This window comes from Camelina sativa, chromosome 12 (assembly GCF_000633955.1).
Source record: "Camelina sativa cultivar DH55 chromosome 12, Cs, whole genome shotgun sequence".
NCBI lineage: Eukaryota > Viridiplantae > Streptophyta > Magnoliopsida > Brassicales > Brassicaceae > Camelina > Camelina sativa.
This window is the reverse complement of record NC_025696.1, coordinates 29,013,052-29,033,143: the sequence shown is the minus strand read 5'-3', so window position 1 is coordinate 29,033,143 and position 20,092 is coordinate 29,013,052. Positions and strand designations below refer to the sequence as shown.

General features: G+C 38.7%; 2 protein-coding genes across 2 annotated transcripts; both read left to right on the top strand.

The window, feature by feature from the left end:
* On the top strand, positions 13,071 to 15,458 carry LOC109128023. The gene is made up of 4 exons (XM_019233688.1): positions 13,071 to 13,900; positions 14,499 to 14,673; positions 14,733 to 15,299; positions 15,351 to 15,458. The coding sequence occupies exons 1-4, from the start codon at positions 13,071 to 13,073 to the stop codon at positions 15,456 to 15,458; spliced, it is 1,680 nt and encodes a 559-aa protein (XP_019089233.1).
* LOC109128022 (uncharacterized mitochondrial protein AtMg00810-like) lies at positions 15,551 to 16,570 on the top strand. Its single transcript, XM_019233687.1, has 2 exons — positions 15,551 to 15,913; positions 15,974 to 16,570. The coding sequence occupies exons 1-2, from the start codon at positions 15,551 to 15,553 to the stop codon at positions 16,568 to 16,570; spliced, it is 960 nt and encodes a 319-aa protein (XP_019089232.1).

The following is a 20,092-nucleotide window of genomic DNA, read 5'->3' as shown; positions in this document are numbered from 1 at the left end:
AACATCAGCTCAAACGAGCCAATTGGGTGGGAAATTGTTTACAAACAAAACATGGTGCGAAGAGGTACGCGCTTGGCGTGCCAGAGAATCCGCACATACATTAGCAGTTCTAGAAACTAAAGATAAGGAAAAAGATGAAAATTCCTCCCTATCAATCTTGAAGTCGTCAAGGTACGCCGAGAAAGCTGGCCAGTCCGAAGGAGAAGACACCATCTTCACCAAGTCTGAACAGTCAGTAAAGAAAGCCACATCTTTGAAATCATGTCCGATCATGCAGCGCATCGCCCAAATAAAAGCTTCAACTTCAGGATGTAATGGGGAAAGACTTCGTCGGAAATTCCTGGCTCCCATAGTCGGCAACGCGGACTGGAACGAGGTACACCACCATCCGGCTCCTGCAAAAGGGTCACCCGCTTTCCACGATCCATCCAAAAAGCAGCGATAACCCGAAAAAACCGTGGGTAGGGTAGCAGCTGCCACCCTAACCGGTGACCCTGAAGCTATAGGAGGGGTGGGATAAGTCTCCAAATCCCCCTCTACCTGAGCCTGCTGCCACGCAGATGCCTCACCCTCTGCTACCAAAACAATATCCTCCGGCCGCTCCACAATATTTTCAAAAACACTTGCATTCCTAGCTTTCCAAATATACCACATAAGCCAAGAAAAAACCTCCACAGAAGCCCCAGGATTCTGCTGTCCTAAAAAATGATCAATATTAGCATACACAGAATCCGTCGGAAAGGAAATTGGTCCCACTGGCACGTGTGCCAAAGCCCAAACCTGTCGAGCCGGAGGGCAAACAAAAATAGCATGATTTATTGTTTCCGCATCAGCACCACACCGTACACATCCTAAGTCGCAAGCAATACCACGTCGTCCCAAATTTACCGAGACCGAAATACACCCCGATAAAACCTGCCACATAAAGTGTTGAATCTTTGGAGGGCAACGAACCCGCCAAACACTAGCCAGAAGGGGGGTTATTTCCGGACCACACCCAGATGCCGAAAAAGTCCGTGGTACATCAAGACGAGCCGTATGATATCCTGATTTAACTGTATACTTCCCCGTTTTTGTAAAGTGCCAACCGAATGAGTCATCCCTTTGGTTACCTCCTAAAGGTATAGCCCCTATCAAAGCAACATCTAGCGGATCAAAATGCTCATTGAGCATATCCATACGCCAAGTGTTTGTCTGTCGATCAATTAATTGATTCATTTGAAGAGAAGGGTCCCGTAACGGGCCCTTGCTTAAAGCTGGTCTCGGGAATTGAGCTGGTACCCAAGGATCAGACCATATTGAGATGGTGTCCCCGGAACCAACCCGTTTAATAAGCCCTTTATTTACCAGAGAGCGAGCGGAACATATACTCCTCCATCCATAGGATGGAGAGTATGACCTAATTGGATCCAATGGGTGCGAATTCCTGTAGTACCTGCTTTTAAAAACCCTAGCAAACAGTGAATCTGGAACGTCAATGAGACGCCATAACTGCTTAGCCAGTAAGGCTGAATTAAAATCATCCACATTCCTAAAACCCAGCCCCCCTAGTTGTTTACTAACACATAATTTTTCCCAGGCAAGCCAATGCATACCCCTCGACTGACCATTATTACACCACCAAAAATTAGCCACCGCACTAGTGAGTTTTGATGTAATTGTTTTTGGTAACCAAAAACAAGACATCACGAATGTCGGAACAGCAGTAGCAACTGATTTAATCATCACTTCCCTGCCTCCTTTAGAAAGCAAGTTTGCTGTCCAACTACTCGTCCGACTCTGAATTCTATCTCGCACAAAAGAGAAAACCTTTGTCTTAGCCCCTCCCAAACTCTCGGGTAAACCTAGGTAAGACCCCATGCCGCCCAAAGTTGTGATCCCGAGGACACCCTGTAACTCTGTCTTTGTTGCCTCGTCAATCTTATGGCCAAACTGTACCGAGGACTTAGAAAAATTAATTTGTTGACCCGAAGCACACTCATACTGCTTCAGTATATCCAAAATAACCCGACATTGATCTTTGTCCGCCTTACAGAAAAATAGACTGTCATCAGCAAACAATAAATGTGTAATAGGCGGGCATTTATTCGCCACTTTTATACCTGTAATAAGCTTATTCCTCTCTGCTTTCCGTACATTCGCAACTAAAACCTCTGTGCATAAAATAAACAGGTAAGGGGATAAGGGGTCGCCCTGCCGTAAACCCCTTTGTGGGATTATCAACCCATTCGGCTGTCCATTTAGGAGAACTTTATACTCAACTGAAGTGACACAAAACATAATCCACGAAACCCATGACTCTGCAAACCCCATTTTCCGTAACACTGCCGCAACAAAATCCCATTCGACCCTATCATATGCCTTGCTCATGTCTGTCTTTATAGCCATAAATTTCCCTTTACAAGATGGGTTTGTGCGCAAACCATGAAACATCTCCTGAGCAATGAGAATATTATCTGAGATAAAACGACCAGGGACAAAAGCCGACTGAGTCTCAGAAATAAGACCCGGTAAAACCTTCTTAAGCCGCTGACACAAAATCTTTGAGATAACCTTATATCCCACATTACATAGACTAATCGGCCGCAATTCTGTCATCCGAGTTGGCTTGGCCCCTTTCGGAATGAGGCAAATATGTGTTCTATTTAAACCCTTATCAAAAACACCCTCAACAAGAAACCTGTTAACCAAATCCACTAGATCCGTTTTTACTATATTCCACGATTTTTGGAAAAATAAAGCTGTCATCCCGTCTGGGCCTGGGGCTTTATCCGGATGCATCATAAATAAGGCAGACTTGACCTCAGCCTCTGTTGCGGGTACTGTGAGCCGCTCATTCTCCTCCTCCGTCACAACCGTGTTGACCTCCTCTAAAACCTCCTCAAAATTGACCAGGTTAATTGAGGTAAACAGTTCCTCGAAATACGATACCGCAGTATGACAAATATCCACATCCTCGGTGGACCAGATACCATTATTATCAAACAAACCAGTAATCCGATTACGAGCTCGTCGCTGCTTTGTTTGGGCATGAAAATACTTAGAATTAGTATCCCCCAATCGCATCCATTTATTCCGACTTTTTTGAAACCAGTGAATCTCTTCATCCCTGTAAGCCTCACATAGCCGATTCTGTAAATTGGAGATTGTAGAGGGAGGGATGGAATCATCCGCTTGAGCCACATCTAACTGCTGTTTTAAATCCTCAATAGTTTCCCTACCATAGGGTACTTGAGATTTTCGCCACTGAGAGATCGCCTTTCGACAATTCACAATCTTATCTACAAAAGGAATTGACCCCTGGTCTAAACCCCCATCCCATCCCGAGGTAATCGCTTCCATCAAACCCGTCTTACCAATCCAACGGCGGTCGAACATAAAACTCCGTTTCCCCCGCAGCCTTTTAGCGCCAATATTAACCACAAGCGGTTTGTGATCAGAGGCTATCATTGGCAAATACTTTGTAACCGTGTCTGGGAACAGCTCATGCCAATCCTCATTCCCTAAAGCCCTGTCCAACCTACAACGTATAGGTTTTTTATCACGCCAACCCCTCCAAGACAAACAATCCCCAAGATACGGGAACTCCAAAAAACCACAGTCCTGAATCATTCCATTGAAAGCAAGAAAAGATGAAGGATGACGTAGTTTTCCTCCACGCTTTTCATGGTTCCCCGTTAGCTCATTAAAATCCCCCACCACAAACCAAGGAGTGGACCGAGAGGAACTAATACGCAGAAGACGTTCCCAAACCAAATCCCGATTCTTAGGAACTGGATCACCATAAATAAAAGTTAAATTAATTATTCGACCTTTATAAACCGCTTCAATATCAATTAGCCGGTTAGACTCATAGAGAATTGAAACCTGAAACTCATCCTGATTATAAAAAAGAGCCATACCACCACTACTACCTATAGGTTCAATTGTTTTTAAATTCTTGTATCCAAAATGACCAACAAATTTTTCCAAACAGGTATAAGGTTGTTTGGTTTCCATGAGGAATAAAAAATCTGGCCGATGTTTTGACCATAAATCTCTAAGATTTCCAATTGTGACCTTATTACCTAGGCCTTGACAATTCCAACTTACAATATTCATAGGACCAGTGGATTTTGATGGGCATAAAAACACCCAATCTCACCTCCTCTCACCCTTAAGAAGATAAGAAAAATAAGAAAAATAAAAAACCAAAGAAACATGCGCGCGATACCCCTGAGGCATCCATAACCCAAATTATCATATAATACCGATAAGGGAAATGCCCATAAGTCATAATAAAACCCGCGATGAGTGAGAGCCGTGCCAAACAAAAATAAAAGCAGGATTGGGAGAAAAGCACCCTTCCACGTCGAACACAAGAGCTGTAAGCCCAGCAAGAGCCCAACACCTAAACCCAATATAAAAGCAGCAACCAAAGGCTGAATGAAATCATAACAAACCCAACATGGAAACATCAAGAGAAGAAAAACGGGGGACCAAGAAAAGGGCCAGCAAGGATTTATTATGATTCGTACGAGAAAAATACATCGGGTACAACCCAAATGATTACAGAAACAAAACACAAGAGAAAACCAAAACGAGAGACGACTACAACCATACGGACAGGCCGTTGGTAACTTATTCCCAGCAAACAACATATAAAAAACCAAATAACACAAAGGAGACGAAACAAAAGCTTGCTCCCAAGAGCCGCAATCAAGATCCCCAAAACCTCGACCCTGATTTGACTCCCATGATGAGCCAAAAACGGAAGCTAGATGTGACAAGAGTTCTCCGAAGACAAAAACTCCGATTTCCCGAATCAAAACTCTCCCACTCCAATCCAAATAAATCCATATCAATCCGACGAAACCGTAATCCAAGCCAGAAAAAAACAAGACCGAGTGAGAATTAAAGACTAATCGTTCCTCTATGAATCCTCCCCATGAGACAGAATAGAGATCCGGAGAAGCCCGATACGAACCCAGAGAAAGAAACCCAAGATCCGGAGATCTCCATCTCAGATCTGGGAAATCTTTGTCCCAAAAACTAGAAACGAACCAAAAGGATCTCAAGCCAAAATCCACCCTCATCAAATCCCGACCACAACCGGATCAAACCCCGAATCAAATCACGAATCAGAGACCACAAAATCCACACCCCATAGCTACGAGAGAGAGCTTTTCTCGAGAGCGTTTTTAACATTTCTACATTCTGAGATATCTCTTTTGTTTTAAGAAAAATTAGACATAGAAAAATAAATGGTTACGACATTAATTATAAGAAAAAGAAAGTATACGGAGAAGTGAAGAAGTCTTGAAGTCTCCTTGGCCTTAAGTGGCACTTGATCTTAAAATAGTTTTTCTGTTTCCTTTCGAAAAGCCCACGCATTACTGAAGGTGTCAATTGGGTTAACATGATACTTGGAGGCTTGGAGCTAATGTGATGGGATGAAATCCAAGTATGAAGAAAAGTTTGGTTTTAGCTCCAAGTAGAATAATAGATTGATGGTTTTAATTTGGGCTTCTTTGACATATAGTACATTTTACAAACATAATTACAAAAGTAGTCACAATACTATTCTTTTTTTTTTGGACAAACAGATGTTATCATTCATTAATGAAAGAGTAACATACAAAGACAATAGGCTAGTTCAGGAGATAACATAGGGGACATCCCAGAAATTGAAACATTAAAGCAATACAGATAGATAGGGGCAATAGATATTAGGTGCTTGAGAGCTATGGACCAAAAGCTTGACAGCATTCTGGAACCTGTGAGATCAAGGCATATCAATGCATCTTCCAAGAGCAGGTCTAGGGAAGAGAGGGTGGCCATTGTCTTGAAACAGAGACTAAGTGGCGAGGAAGCATCCAAAGCTAGGACTCTCGTAAGAGCTATGCCAAGGAAATGAGCAGGGTTGGAGTTGCTCTGCAAATCGACCACCACAAAGGTGGATGTGATTCTGCGAATTGGTGAGGGTAGCTTGAGGAGGTTGCGGTAACAATTAGCTTGAGGAGTCACAATACTATTCAAGATTGGAGATATAGTCCTGTGTAATAGAAAATGTTGTGAGATAAGAGATTAATGTGGGGTAGGGATAAAGTGGTGAATTACATAGAAGAACTTTTTTTATTACTATAGAATCGGTGGCTAGTGACTAGTGAGTGAAGGAGAGAAATTGTATTCTATTCTATTTTCTATTCATTTTTTATATTTTATTTTTTTCTTTTTCTTCATCAAATACCCCTTCAATTCTAGTTATTCAAATAATTGCTAAATATTTTTATAGATAAAATTAATTTTGCTCACTTCTCCTTCCACTACATCAACATCCACCTATCAATTTTTTTTTGCATAAAAAATATTATTTTAATATTCATTCATTACATAATTATTACTTATAATTAATAATAGTAAAACATAAATAAAAACGAATTAATTAAAATTAATTAATTTTTAAAATGAGAAATTCCATTAAATACCACTAATTTTTTTTTTCCAAAAATACCACATTTTAGATTTTTTTTTCCAAAAATACCACAAATTTTTTTTTCCAAAATTGCCACAAACACAAAAATTAATTTTTAAAGATGTATAATTTTTTTTTTAGGTTTGGGTTGACATATTTAGTTTTAGGGTATAGTTTTTAGGGGTAGGGTTTAGTATTTAGAATTTAGTAATTAGATTTTAGTATTAGAACTTTAGTTCAATTATGTGGTATTTTTGGAAAAAGTATATTTTAGTGGTATTTTTGGGAAAAAACTAAATTTTGGTAATTTTGGAATAAAAACCTATTTTAGTGGTATTTATGACAATTTCCCTTTTAAAATAGTATAAAAAATAATATAAAATTTTAGTAAATAATAAAAATAATAACTATCTAAAAATGAATTAAGTAAAATAAATGAAAATTTTAAAATAGTAAAGTAATACTATAAATTTTTTTTAGTAATAATGTTATTATTAAAATTATAACCAAAAAATGTTTATATTCCAAAATTTAGAATGGTTTAATGAGTATTAGAATGTAATTAAGATTTTAATGCATGGTGGAGTAAAAAAAAAAGTTATGTAATTGTATCTATAAAAATCTAAACATGAAAATAAAATTGAAGTGAAACATTAGTAGAAACATATACCATAAAGATTTATTATTATATTTTACTTATAAGAAAGAAAAGATTAATTACTCATAAGGTATATTATCAACTGGAGCTACAATTTTATAACATGTATAACAAATATAACATATATATATATATACTAGATGAGGACCCGCCCGATGTGCGGGTTTAAAGTTTTATAAATTAAATAAAATTTAACAAAAATATATTAAAATTTGTTGATTGTTGTTTATAAATTTATTTTTGTTATAATACACTGATTTATATCCATTTACAAATCTTTTATGAATGTTAATATTAAAAGTGTATTCTTTTACACCTAAATATACTCTATGTTATAAATATATTCTTTATCACCACGTAGAAAATGTCTATATGAACACATTAAGCCAACTATTTTACTTTCAATTCTGCAAAGTTTTTTAATTACTAAAAGTGTTGGCTCAAAAAACATTTTGAACAAACAAAATATATTACATAATATACTAAACAATGATGTATCATCACAATAATGTATGACCACCATGGAGAAAACCTCGGCTTCGCCCTCATCTCTTATGGAGAGAACTTTGCGTCCAACATCCTCCACCATGGAGAGAACCTTGGTTCCGCCTTCTTCCCTTTGGGAGATAACCTTGTGTCCAACCTCTTCCACCTTCCTCCTTTGGGGAGATAACCTTGTGTCCAACCTTCTCCACCATAGAGAGAACCTCGGCTCTGCCCTCCTCCTGTGTGGAGAGAACATGTTCACTTCTTTTTGCTATCTCAAAACGGTTTGCTCCGACAACCAATGAAAGTAAAAACCATTTTCTAACGTCACAAAATCTTTTGATAGTAACTAATGTTAAATTTTCCAATGTATTCGTGATAGTAACTATGCAGAAGTGAAAGTAATATAGCTGGTTTAATGTGTTTATATATTACATAATATACTAATCAATGATGTATCATCACAATAATGTATGACCACCATGGAGAAAACCTCGACTCTGCCCTCATCCCTTATGGAGAGAACCTTGCATTCAACCTCCTCCACCATGGAGAGAAATTTGGCTCCGCCTTCTTCCCTTGGGAAGCTAACCTTATGTCCAACCTTCTTCACCATAGAGAGAACCTCGGCTCTGCCCTCCTCCTGTGTGGAGAGAAAATGTTCACGTCTTTTTGCTTTCTCAAAATGGTTTGCTCCGACAACCAATGAAAGTAAAATCTTTTTCTAACATCACAAAATATTTTGATAGTAATTAATGTTAAATTTCCCAATGTATTCCTGGAAGTGCCTTTAACACACCATGATGTAGCGTTTGTCTCTGTAACGCTTCAACCGCCACCTTTCTTAGTGAGCCCATGTCCACTCTCAGTCCATGGGCCCACCTTACTAAGTGGGTCCTACATCTATTCCCAGACCGTGAACCCACCTATATTCGATGGCCAGTTTGTTACGTATGAGAGGCTTTAAAAACTTGTTTACCGATCCTACAAATCAACAAATGATTTTTTTCTGTGTTTTGTCCTCACTCGCACAGTTCCGACAATCACTTCCAGAAAGGTCAACCATCATGAAGTTCTCTCAGGACCCTTGACCGAAAAAATAAGTGCATTTTGGTGACATATGTGGCCAAATCAATTCTTTTAAACATTTCCACATACCAGGGTGTCAGAGTCTTTGAGCTCCTATGGATCTATCAACAACGATTTATGTTTTTCCAACCTATCTATCTATGTTTGTTGTAAACTTATGTTTGATTAGCCTATTTTATCTATCCATTAGGTTGATGAGGTTCTACTCGTTATCTCCTTTTGGGATTGAATGAATAATGGTAACAATTATGTTTGCAAAAAAAAAAAGTTTGAGAAATTAGTAGAAAAATAATTTGGCATAATTAAAGAAACAATAGAAAGTTATAAGCATGATAATATATGAATCCCTAATAATTAATAATTCAATGATAAAAATATAAATTAAATAAAACAATGTAAAAATATTACGATAAATTTTAAGATACAGTATTATGAAAAAAAGACGCATACATTAAATTATTAATCTTTTTTGTAGGTCAACATATTAATCTTACGTAATGCGAATGTCAAAGCGGATTCTCTGGCACGCCAAGCGCGACTGTCACTGCAGCATGTTTTGTTTGTAAACTCTTTTCCTCCAAATTGGCTCTTTTGAGCTGATTCTATTGTTGTCAAAAAAAAAAAAAAAAACATATTAATCTTACCTATTCCCAACTGAAAAATGAGAAAGTAGGAGAAAATTTTGGTTTAAAAAAATAAGAAAAATTTACCTTCCCATTAAAAAAATTTCTCAATTAAACAAAGTTGAAAGCAGTGTTTTTGAATAAATTGTTTTAATATGAGACGATCTATGTTTATATAAAAGTGAGTATTTATAAAATTTAGAATTAATAATTAACTGTATATTTTCCTTAATCCCTTTTTCTATATTTTTTTGTAGAATTAATAACTTAAAATTAAAAATAAGTAAATAATATTATAATTTCAAATTTTATGAAATATATATATATAATCTCCTTATAATTATTTTTAAAAAAACTTTGTATTTTTTATAAATTCTGTAGTTTTTGATAATTATCTTTTTACATTATTAATATTTTTAAAAACAAAATATTTAATTTTTGTTGTAATCAAATTCCTCTTATTAAATATCAATTTTTACACATGTCAAAATCTAAGATTGATAACTTGACACATGTCAAAATTTTGTTAATGACTAACTTTCAAAACCCAACTTTATATAATAAGATATATATACGTGTTAAATTGTAATGTGAGATATATATATATATATAGCGTATCATTTTCCCTATTTCCGAAAATTCAATGTAATTAAAAACCACCTGAATTAAAAAAAATTATAATTATATGTATACGCATGGAATAAAAGAAAGGTAATGTATATATGGCTATTTTTCACAATCATAAATATATGTCTAAATACTTCACAAAAATTTACGTAACTAAGAATGCTTTCCAAATAAACAAATGAAGTGAATTTCATTAAAGATTTTGACAGAGTCCTAACCTAGATCCGAATNGAAAAAAACATATTTAAAGTACATTATATTTTTTTTTAGAAGACGAAGCTGGGATTGCATCACAAAATTAACATCTGTAAATAATATATGAGATTTTTTTTTTAAAATATGTAATTTGGATTAGTGAATAGATATTCATTGTGGGGTTCGTCCTCCAAGTACAAATTCAGAAGCTTACAAAGGAAGAAAATTGGAACCAACTATGAATATCCTTGCTATATGTAACTTCAATATGAAGTTTGTATATGCATATGTTGGAGTACCATGTAGAGCATACGATACAAAGGTGTTGACTTATTGTGCGAAGAATGAAGTTTCTTTTCCACATCCGCCAAATGGGAAGTATATTTTGGTTGACTCTGGATATCCCACAAGGACAGGGTATCTTGGCCCGCATCGTAGTGTTAGATATCACCTTGATCAGTTTACTAGAGGAGGACCACCACAAATATAACAACCCGTCCCGTGGACCCCACTAGCCCCCGCTAGCTTGCTCCCATAGGCCCAAAGCTGGCCCTGCAGGGCATCGATCCTAACCCCTCACTGGGCAAATGGAACTATTCATCCAAATCCACAGTAGGTTATTGGTGCACCAGGCGTTCCTCGAACCCTGGTCCCCACCCTTTAACAACCTTCCCACAAGACAAGCTGTCACCAATTGACTGTACCATTTGCCCAGTGAGGGGTTAGGATCGATGCCCTGCAGGGCCAGTTTTGGGCCTATGGAGGCAAGCTAGCGGGGGGCTAGTGGGGTCCACGGGACGGGGTGTTACAATAAAAATCAATTTTTATGTGACAACCCGTCCCGCAGACCCAACTAGCCCACCGCTAGCCGCCCCAACGGACCCCAAGCTGGCCCTGCAGGGCATCGATCCTAACCCCTCACCATGGCAAATGGAACTATTCATCCAAATCCACATTAGGTTATTGGTGCGCCAGGCGTTCCTCGAACCCTGGTCCTCACCCTTTAACAACTTTCCCATAGGACAGGCCTGTTTAGGACATCTGTTTGGCCTTTGTGGTGGCCCTTATGGCATGTATATGATCCTTGTGTGGTCATGAGGTATTCCAGTGAGGGGATATGTGGTTGGTAGGACATTGTGTTGTTTTACGCGAGCCACGGGAAGGAAACCTGGATAGGGATAGGACTCAGACGTGTTTAGAATTGTTTTGCTCACGACTCTTAGGGGACTTTGGTTCTCCTAGTACTGCCATATTCTGAGAATTTGTGGCTTGGAAGTATGGTTGGTATATCGACTTCGGAAGACGATCCAGGGGCGCGCTGTAGGGTGGCAACCCGAGAGACGAATATTTGACTTCCTTATATATATTATGGCACGCGGGCTTATGCCCGATGAGGAGCCAACATTATGGCATGCAGACTTAGGTCTGATGATGAGCCAATAAAAACTCAAGATTAAGGCCTATGAGTAAAGGAAAGTCCAAAAGTCGAGAGCAAATAATGCCTGGAGCGTGAGTCTATCGCCTAGAGGAGACCTTTCGTAGATCGGTCGCAGGAGTGCGGACTATTGGTGAGAAGAAGTAACATGAGATCAAGGTCGTGTCCGTACAAGCATCCGTACGAGTGTCCGTACAGTCGAAGACTTAAGGCCGTAGAGACCAATGGAGTGAATGGTGTAGAAGCGGCCTGATAAGTGTAGTGTGGCCCATGGGAAAGAAGGATCTGGAAGAACCTAAATATCGAGCAGGGAAGAAGAAGAATCACGTGTTCACCTTTGGTATACGAGCGGTGCGAGTCAAACAAAGGGAAGGACGGGTTGCTTTCACCTTGTGAGATATCAAGACAAGTTGCATTATGTCTCTTTCATATCACTATCACTCCTAATGGCTATATGCCCATTGTTCTACTATATTAGACCATGTAACCACATATGAGAAATACTAATTTAGTCTTTCATTTTCTATCTTTTTCTTCACCTAGTTACTCTCTCATTCTATCGACTATATTCCACAATTCTAACATGGTATCAGAGCCAGGTTGTTGTTCTTGACAATCTGACTCCTCTATTCTCTAGATTCTCTTCATTCTCAAAGTATTTTCTCTCTTGTTCTTCTAGTTCACCGTTTACGTTTTTATTCTCCGGGTAAAAGTTTTATCCAGCGGTCCATAGCACTCAACCATGGAAAACTCAAAACCCCTGATACTACCTACCGTCCTCAAAGAAGTAAACTATCTCCTGTGGTCAAGAACCACTAAAACCGCATTATGTGGCCGCAGACTTTGGAGCCATATCGAAGGTGGAAAAGCTCCAAAGAAAGCCACCAAGGAAGATGGGCATGAAACCATCAAAGAAGATGAAGAGGAGGCTAGACTCGAAGAAGAAGCCAAATGGTTTCAAGAAGATCAGATTGTCCTCTCCATCCTCCAAAACTCTCTTGAAGCTCCAATTCTTGAAGCCTACTCATATTGTGAGACGGCGAGTGAACTATGGGAGACTCTTAAGAATGTGTTTGGCAATATCTCCAATCTCACTCGTGCTTTTTTAGTTAAGAAAGCTATCAACGACTTGAATCAAGAAGATATGGAGTTTAACAAACATTTTGGCAAGTTTAGGTCTCTATGGGCCGAGTTTGAGATGCTTAGGCCAAACACCATGGATTCGGCTATGCTTAATGCGAGAAGAGAACATGACAAAGTCTTTGCTCTCCTGCTCACACTCAATCCTACCTTCAACGACCTCATCAAGCACATCCTAAGGTCTGATAAGCTCCCAAGTCTCGATGACGTGTGCGCTCAGATTCAGAAAGAGCAAGGTTCTCTCGGCCTATTCAGTGGTAAAGGGGAGTTAGTCATGGCCAACAAAGGAGTATTTAGGCTGGAGGATCGTTGATCAAAAGGAGGGTGTGAACACTGCAAGAGAAAGAGTCACACAAGAGACAAATGCTGATTTCTACACCCTCACTTACGACCAAATACCCTCAACAACAACAAAGATCCGAGAGCCAATCTCACTCAAAGGATGAACAAGGACAAGCCGGCTCATCAAAGAGTGGAAAGGAGACAGCATCCGGTGACTTTGTGAGAAAATCAGACTTGGAAGCGTTCTTCAAGTCCTTGGCTCTCAAAGAGTCCGACGGTAAAACTTTCTTAACCCTTAGTCCTAAGAGTTCTCTAGTTGTTGATTCGGGTGCTTCACATCATATGATTAGTAACTCGAATATCTTAAGCAATATTGAACCGGCTAATGGGAATGTTATAATAGCTAATGGGGATAAAATACCAGTCCAACGAATTGGTAATCTAAAGCTATTTAATAAAGACTCCAAGGCATTTTATATGCCTAAATTCACTTCTAACCTTCTATCGGTAAAGAGGGCAACTAATGATCTTAATTGTTATGCAATCTTTGGGCCTAATGATGTTTACTTTCAGGATATTGAGACTGGAAAACTAATAGGAGAAGGTGGTTCAAAGGATGATCTTTATGTTCTTGAAGACACCTCTCTTAAATCATCAAGCTCGCCTTATGTTTCTTGTTTAGGTGTTTCTTTTAATGTTATGTGGCATGCTAGATTAGGTCATCCTCATTCTCGAGCCCTTGAATTGATGATACCTAATGTTTCGTTTAATCACTCTAGTTGTGAGGCTTGTATTCTTGGTAAACATTGTAAGACTGTTTTCTCTAAGTCCACTACCTTTTATGAAATATGCTTTGACTTAGTTCATTTTGATGTGTGGACTTCTCCATGTGTTTCTAGGGATTGTAACAAGTATTTTGTGACCTTTATTGATGAAAAATCTAAATATACTTGGGTTACATTGCTTCCCTCTAAAGATCGCGTGTTTGATGCCTTCACCAATTTTCAAAATTATGTTACTAATCAGTTTAATGCTAAGATCAAAGTCTTTAGAACATATAATGGTGGCGAGTATACAAGCAATCGGTTCAAAGAACTTCTAGCAAAACATGGCATTATACACCAAACAAGTTGCCCCTACACTCCTCAACAAAATGGAGTGGCTGAAAGAAATAATCAACACTTGATGGAGGTCGCAAGATCAATGATGTTCCATACCAATGTACCAAAAAGATTTTGGGGCGATGTAGTCTTGACCGCATGTTACCTTATCAACCACATTCCAACAAAGATTTTTGGAAGATAAATCACCATTTGAGGTATTAAACCAATTTAAACCTTCAATAAGTCATTTAAAGGTATTTGGGTGTGTTTGTTTTGTTCTTGTACCAGGAGAGTTGAGGAACAAACTTGAAGCCAAAAGCACAAGATGTGTGTTTCTCGGCTACTCGATCACACAAAAGGGGTACAAATGATTTGAACCTATCAACAACCGCATGTTTATATCTAGGGATGTCAAGTTTCTTGAAGAACAAGGCTACTTTGACAAGAAAGATTGGGATGATCTCAAGGATCTTGCAAATCCTACTGATCGATCCGCCAGTCTCAAGTTCTTACTCGATCACCTTGGCGTCTCCATACATCAAAACCTAAATGTGTCTCAGGATACTCCACCTGACTCGACTGTTATACCTCCGACGTCACCTGATCCTTCTCTTGTCCTGATTCTGACTTCCCGGTTCAGGCGCCAGAAGGGGAGAACATACTTGGGTCGACACAGGAGGAACAAGTTCTCCAGCCGGTTAACATCTCTGAGCCGACGCCACAACCATTGAGAAGAAATCAAAGGATCCGATCACATGAACAACAAGCCGCTGAGCCGACGCCACAACCATTGAGAAGAGGCCAAAGACTCAAATCTCATCCAAAAGTATACTACAATAACCACGCGGTTGCTCATCCAATTCAAGCTGTATGCTCTCTTGCACTACTACCGGCCGATCATCAGGCGTTTCTCAGCAAAATCGATGAACACCATATCCCTAGTACCTATGAGGAAGCCAAGGAAAGTAAGGAGTGGTTGAATGCTGTTGATGATGAGGTTGGAGCAATGGAGCATAATCATACTTGGGATGAATCCGATCTTCCACCAGGAAAAGGGGCTGTAAGCTCCAAATGGGTATTCACCATCAAGTATTTGAGCAACGGGGAAATTGAGAGATACAAAGCTCGACTTGTCGCTCGCGGCTTCACACAAAACTATGGGGAAGATTATAGAGACACTTTTGCACCGGTAGCAAAATTACATACGGTAAGGGTTGTACTCTAATTAGCTACTAACCTTTCTTGGGAGCTATGGCAGATGGATGTCAAAAACGCCTTCCTACAAGGAGAACTACAAGAGGAAGTGTATATGACACCACCACCAAGTTTTGAAGACCCATTACTCCAGGAAAGGTATTACGCTTGAGAAAAACCATATATGGTTTAAAACAATTGCCTAGAGCTTGGTACCCTAAGTTGAGCACCACACTTATGAGTCATGGCTTTAAGAAGTCTCACATGGATACCACTCTCTTTACTTGCCAAACACCCCAAGGTATAGTTGTTGTCCTTATCTACGTTGATGATCTAATCATCTCCGAGGACAACAAAGAAGGTATTCAAGATATTAAAACTCATCTTAAGTCAGTCTTTGATATAAAAGATCTTGGAGAGCTTAAATATATTCTTGGGATTGAAGTTTGCCGCTCTCCGGAAGGCTTATTTCTCTCTCAAAGAAAGTATACACTTGATTTGCTATGTGAGACAGGAAAGCTAGGAGCTAAACCAATGGAGACTCCGCTTCCTGATGGATATCAAGTAGAACGAAAAGGGGAGAGAAAGGATCCACCATATGAAGATCCTTCTTGCTATCGTCGACTTGTAGGTAAGCTAATCTACTTGACTCTCACCCGACCTGACATTTGATATGCTGTGAATCAGGTGAGCCAGTATATGAAAGCCCCAACCACATATCATTGGAGTCTAGTGGAAAGAATATTTCACTATCTCAAAGGGAGCCCTGGACAAGGCATTTGGATGGAAAAGAACTCAAACACCGAGCTAGTAGGATATTGCGATGCAGATTGGGGCGGTGATAGGACAGATAGGCGATCTACAACCGGCTATTGCACTTTCATTGGAGGAAACCTAGTCACATGGAAAACAAAGAAGCAAAAGGTGGTTTCAATGTCAAGTGCCGAATCAGAATATCGAGCAATGAGGAAGCTTACTACGGAGCTTACATGGCTCAAGGCGCTGCTTGAAGATCTAGGCATCAAGTCATCCACACCTATCCCAATGCACTGCGACAACCATGCTACCATTCATATCGCAACCAACTCTGTATTTCATGAAAGAACCAAACACATAGAGCTGGACTGTCATAAAGTTCGGGAGAAGATCGAAGAAGGAGTTACACTTCCATGTCATACACCAAGCAAAGATCAACTCGCTGATATCTTCACAAAGGCCGCAAGTCGACAGGTTTGCTCTCATATCTACAGCAAACTTGGTCTTGTGGACTTGACACATCCTTGATCTCGATCCTCTTCCCGTGGTCATCACACTTTTTTTCCCTCAATATAGTTTTGTCCCAAGAGGTTTTATATGTTGAGGTTTTTAATGAGGTGATGCATCACGTGATTCCAAGTTTAGCCATTGCATCCGGCTAAACTTAAAGGGGAGTATTGGTGAGAAGAAGGAACATGAGATCAAGGTCGGGTCCGTACAAGCGTCCGTACGAGTGTCCGTACAGTCGAAGCAATAAGGCCGTAGAGACCAATGGAGCGAATGGTGTAGAAGCGGCCTGATAAGTGTAGTGAGGCCCGTGGGAAAGAAGGATCTGGAAGAACCTAAATATCAAGCAGGGAAGAAGAAGAATCACGTGTTCACCTTTGGTATACGAGCGGTGCGAGTCAAACAAAGGGAAGGATGGGTCGCTTTCACCTTGTGAGATATCAAGACAAGTTGCATTATGTCTCTTTCATATCACTATCACTCCTAACGGCTATATGCCCATTGTTCTACTATATTAGACCATGTAACCACATATGAGAAGTACTAATTAAGTCTCTCATTCATTCTATCTTTTTCTTCACCTAGTTACTCTCATTCTAACGACTCTATTCCGCAATTCTAACACGGACCATGGAGACGGTTGCACGGGTGGTCCTTGGCTGATGGTTGTTCGAGATTCGAGGTCGAATCTAAGTTGGTGGAGGAGAATTGTAACATCCGCGAACCAAAATCCCGGTTTAGAGATTGCATCGGTCGATGCAAGGTTGGTTTTCTGCGGACTAGTTTAAGTTAAATGCTGCATTTTGGGTTAGGAAAACCCTTAATCGATTTTTTGTCTCATTAGTCGTGTTTAGCCGCTTTTGAGAGAAAACAAAAGAGAGAAAAAGGTTCCTAAGTATTCTTGAGTGTTCTTGGTGATTTCTGGTGATTGGAGGCGTTCCTGTAGAGATCTGTAGCTGAGATCGTTGTAGGAGCTTCCTAGGAGCGTGTTCTTGCTTGTTTAAGGTTCATAAACTTCTTGGCAAAGCTAAGTGCATGACCATGGCTTATCTAAGCTGGAGATATCTCTGATTTGCTTGTTATGTGTTGTTAGGCTTGTTAGATTGTTATTTGGGACGTTCGAAAGCTTTCTTGTGGCTTGGGGTCGAGTTTTGTGGTTGTAGGAACAAAGATCCGGTGAGAAGCTTTGGGGGAGGACGATGCTCGGCATGTGCATCGGTCGATGCACTTTGTGCGTCGGTTGATGCAAGTGCGAGGATGGCGCGTAAAACCTAGGGTTTTCGTGCTATGTCGAGCATGCGTCGGTCGATGCAATGGGAGCATCGGTCGACGCATATCATGCGTCAGTCGACGCAACCCCTACCTGGTGTCGGCAATGCATGCTTGGTGTCGGTCGATGCAGAGTCCTGGTTTGTTATTGTTGATTGTTGGGTTGATTGTTAGAGATGTCTCTATTGCTTGTGTGTATAGCCCAGTAGATGGGAGGATTGCCTTACTGAGTGTTTATAAAATACTCATGCATTGCAATTTGTGTTTGTGGTATAGGTAAAGGCAAAGTGTGATCATGAAATCAAGACAATGAAGAGGAGAATGTTCTAGGGACTCAATTGGTTGTTGTCTGACATTGCTAGGTTGCTAGAGTTGGGTCATTAGAAACATTGCTAGGTTGCTGGTTCTCTGATTCCTGTTGTTTGATACTTGGATATTGATTATGTTATAATATTGAATATTTATTGGATATTGGTATTGTTTATTTCCGCTGTGGGTTGTGATTGTGGTTAGGTGGCTAGTGGGTATGAGACCACTAATTGTAGTTTGTTTATTATATATATATATATATATATTATTATTATTATTTTTATTTTTTTAAAAAGTCTGGTCGTTTCGTTAATTTTTTAACCCGTAATATACTTCATGATCACTTTTTATTATATTTAGTTTGTTTTGTTTACTGTTTGAGATTCTATTTTTATTATTAATTATTATAATAAAAAAATAAAAGATCTAAATACATAGTATGTCATTTATACGTTATGATTAAGTCACATTTTTCCTATCGATTTAATTATTTTACACAATCTTAGTTAAATCAACTTAAATTTTATATGTCAAATATTCTAATATTAACAGTGTTGAAAAATAATAAAATGAGGATTTAACCCGTGTTAACACAAATTTAATGATATATTATTAATTCCAACATGTCTTTTTATAACTCATCTATTGTATAATCATATTATATAGTATTTTTAAATTTTTTTACATATTCATAATATTTTAAAATTTAAATTTTATATATTAACTAGATTAGACCCGTCTAATGTACGGGTTCAGAGTTTTTAAAATAAAATAAAATTTAACAAAGAATATAAAGTAAATATTTTTAGTAAGTAAAACCTATCTATAAAAGTAAATAGATACACTGAGGTGTCCAATGTAAATATCTGGTGTAAAAGGTGTGACTTTGCGGTTGAGACTATTAATCACATTTTTTTTTGAATACCCTCACTTGTGGGAAGTTTAGGATTTATCTCTAACTCTGGTCTCATCAGAGGTTTTTCCATATGAGTCGGTGTACTCAAATTTGGATTTTGTTTTCTAGAGGGATGTCTCTCAACAGGGTGATCCTGATCAACTTCTTCAATTACCGTGATTTTTATGGGCAATCTGGAAGACCATAAAAAAAATTAAGGTTTAGATATCGAGACGAATGATATAATTTCTCAGGCTTTGGGCGATAAGTTAGCCCAGGAAGAGGCGCTATCTTTTATGGTGGTCATGTCAGCTCCGTCTCTGTCCTCAGATGTCTAGGTTTCTTCACCTTGTTGTCAAATTGATGGTTCTTGGAAAGCAACCAATGAGCATTCATGATTGGGCTGGTGGTGTTGTGTTGGTGAGGAGCGAACCTTGTTGTTGGGGGCCAAGTGTCTAAGACGGAGCCCCTCCCCCCTGCATTCAGAGTTAGAAACGTTGTTGTGGGCCATGGAGCGGATAAGTGCTGAGTTACTCACTATAGTGCATTCCCCTGAATATTGGCCATCCTTCTTCAACATGCTCGATGAGTTTAATACGCTGGAGTTTTTTCCACTATTCTCCATCTCTTGGATCATGCATGCGACAAATTCGAAGGCGGATTATCTTGTTCGTGCTTCGCATTCTCTTATCTTTGAAGTTTCTTTTGTAAACCCCTTTCCTCAGGCTTGGACAACAAACCGAGGAAATTCCTTTTAATTTATTGTTTGGTTGAAAAAAAATAGATACACTTTTAGTCAAAGAAAATAATTGTAGATGAGAGTTCAAAAGTATTAAAATTAAATTAATTTAACAAAAAATATATATTTAATTCTTTTTGTAAGTAAAAACAATGTATAAAAGTAAACAGATAAACTTTTAGTTATAGAAAATAGTTATTTTTTTTGCTATAATAAATGAATGTATATCCATTTACAAATCTATTGTCTACATTACCATTAAAAGTTTATTTGTACACACAAATATATTTTACTATTAAAATATACTCTTTAGTCTTAACTCTTAACTACT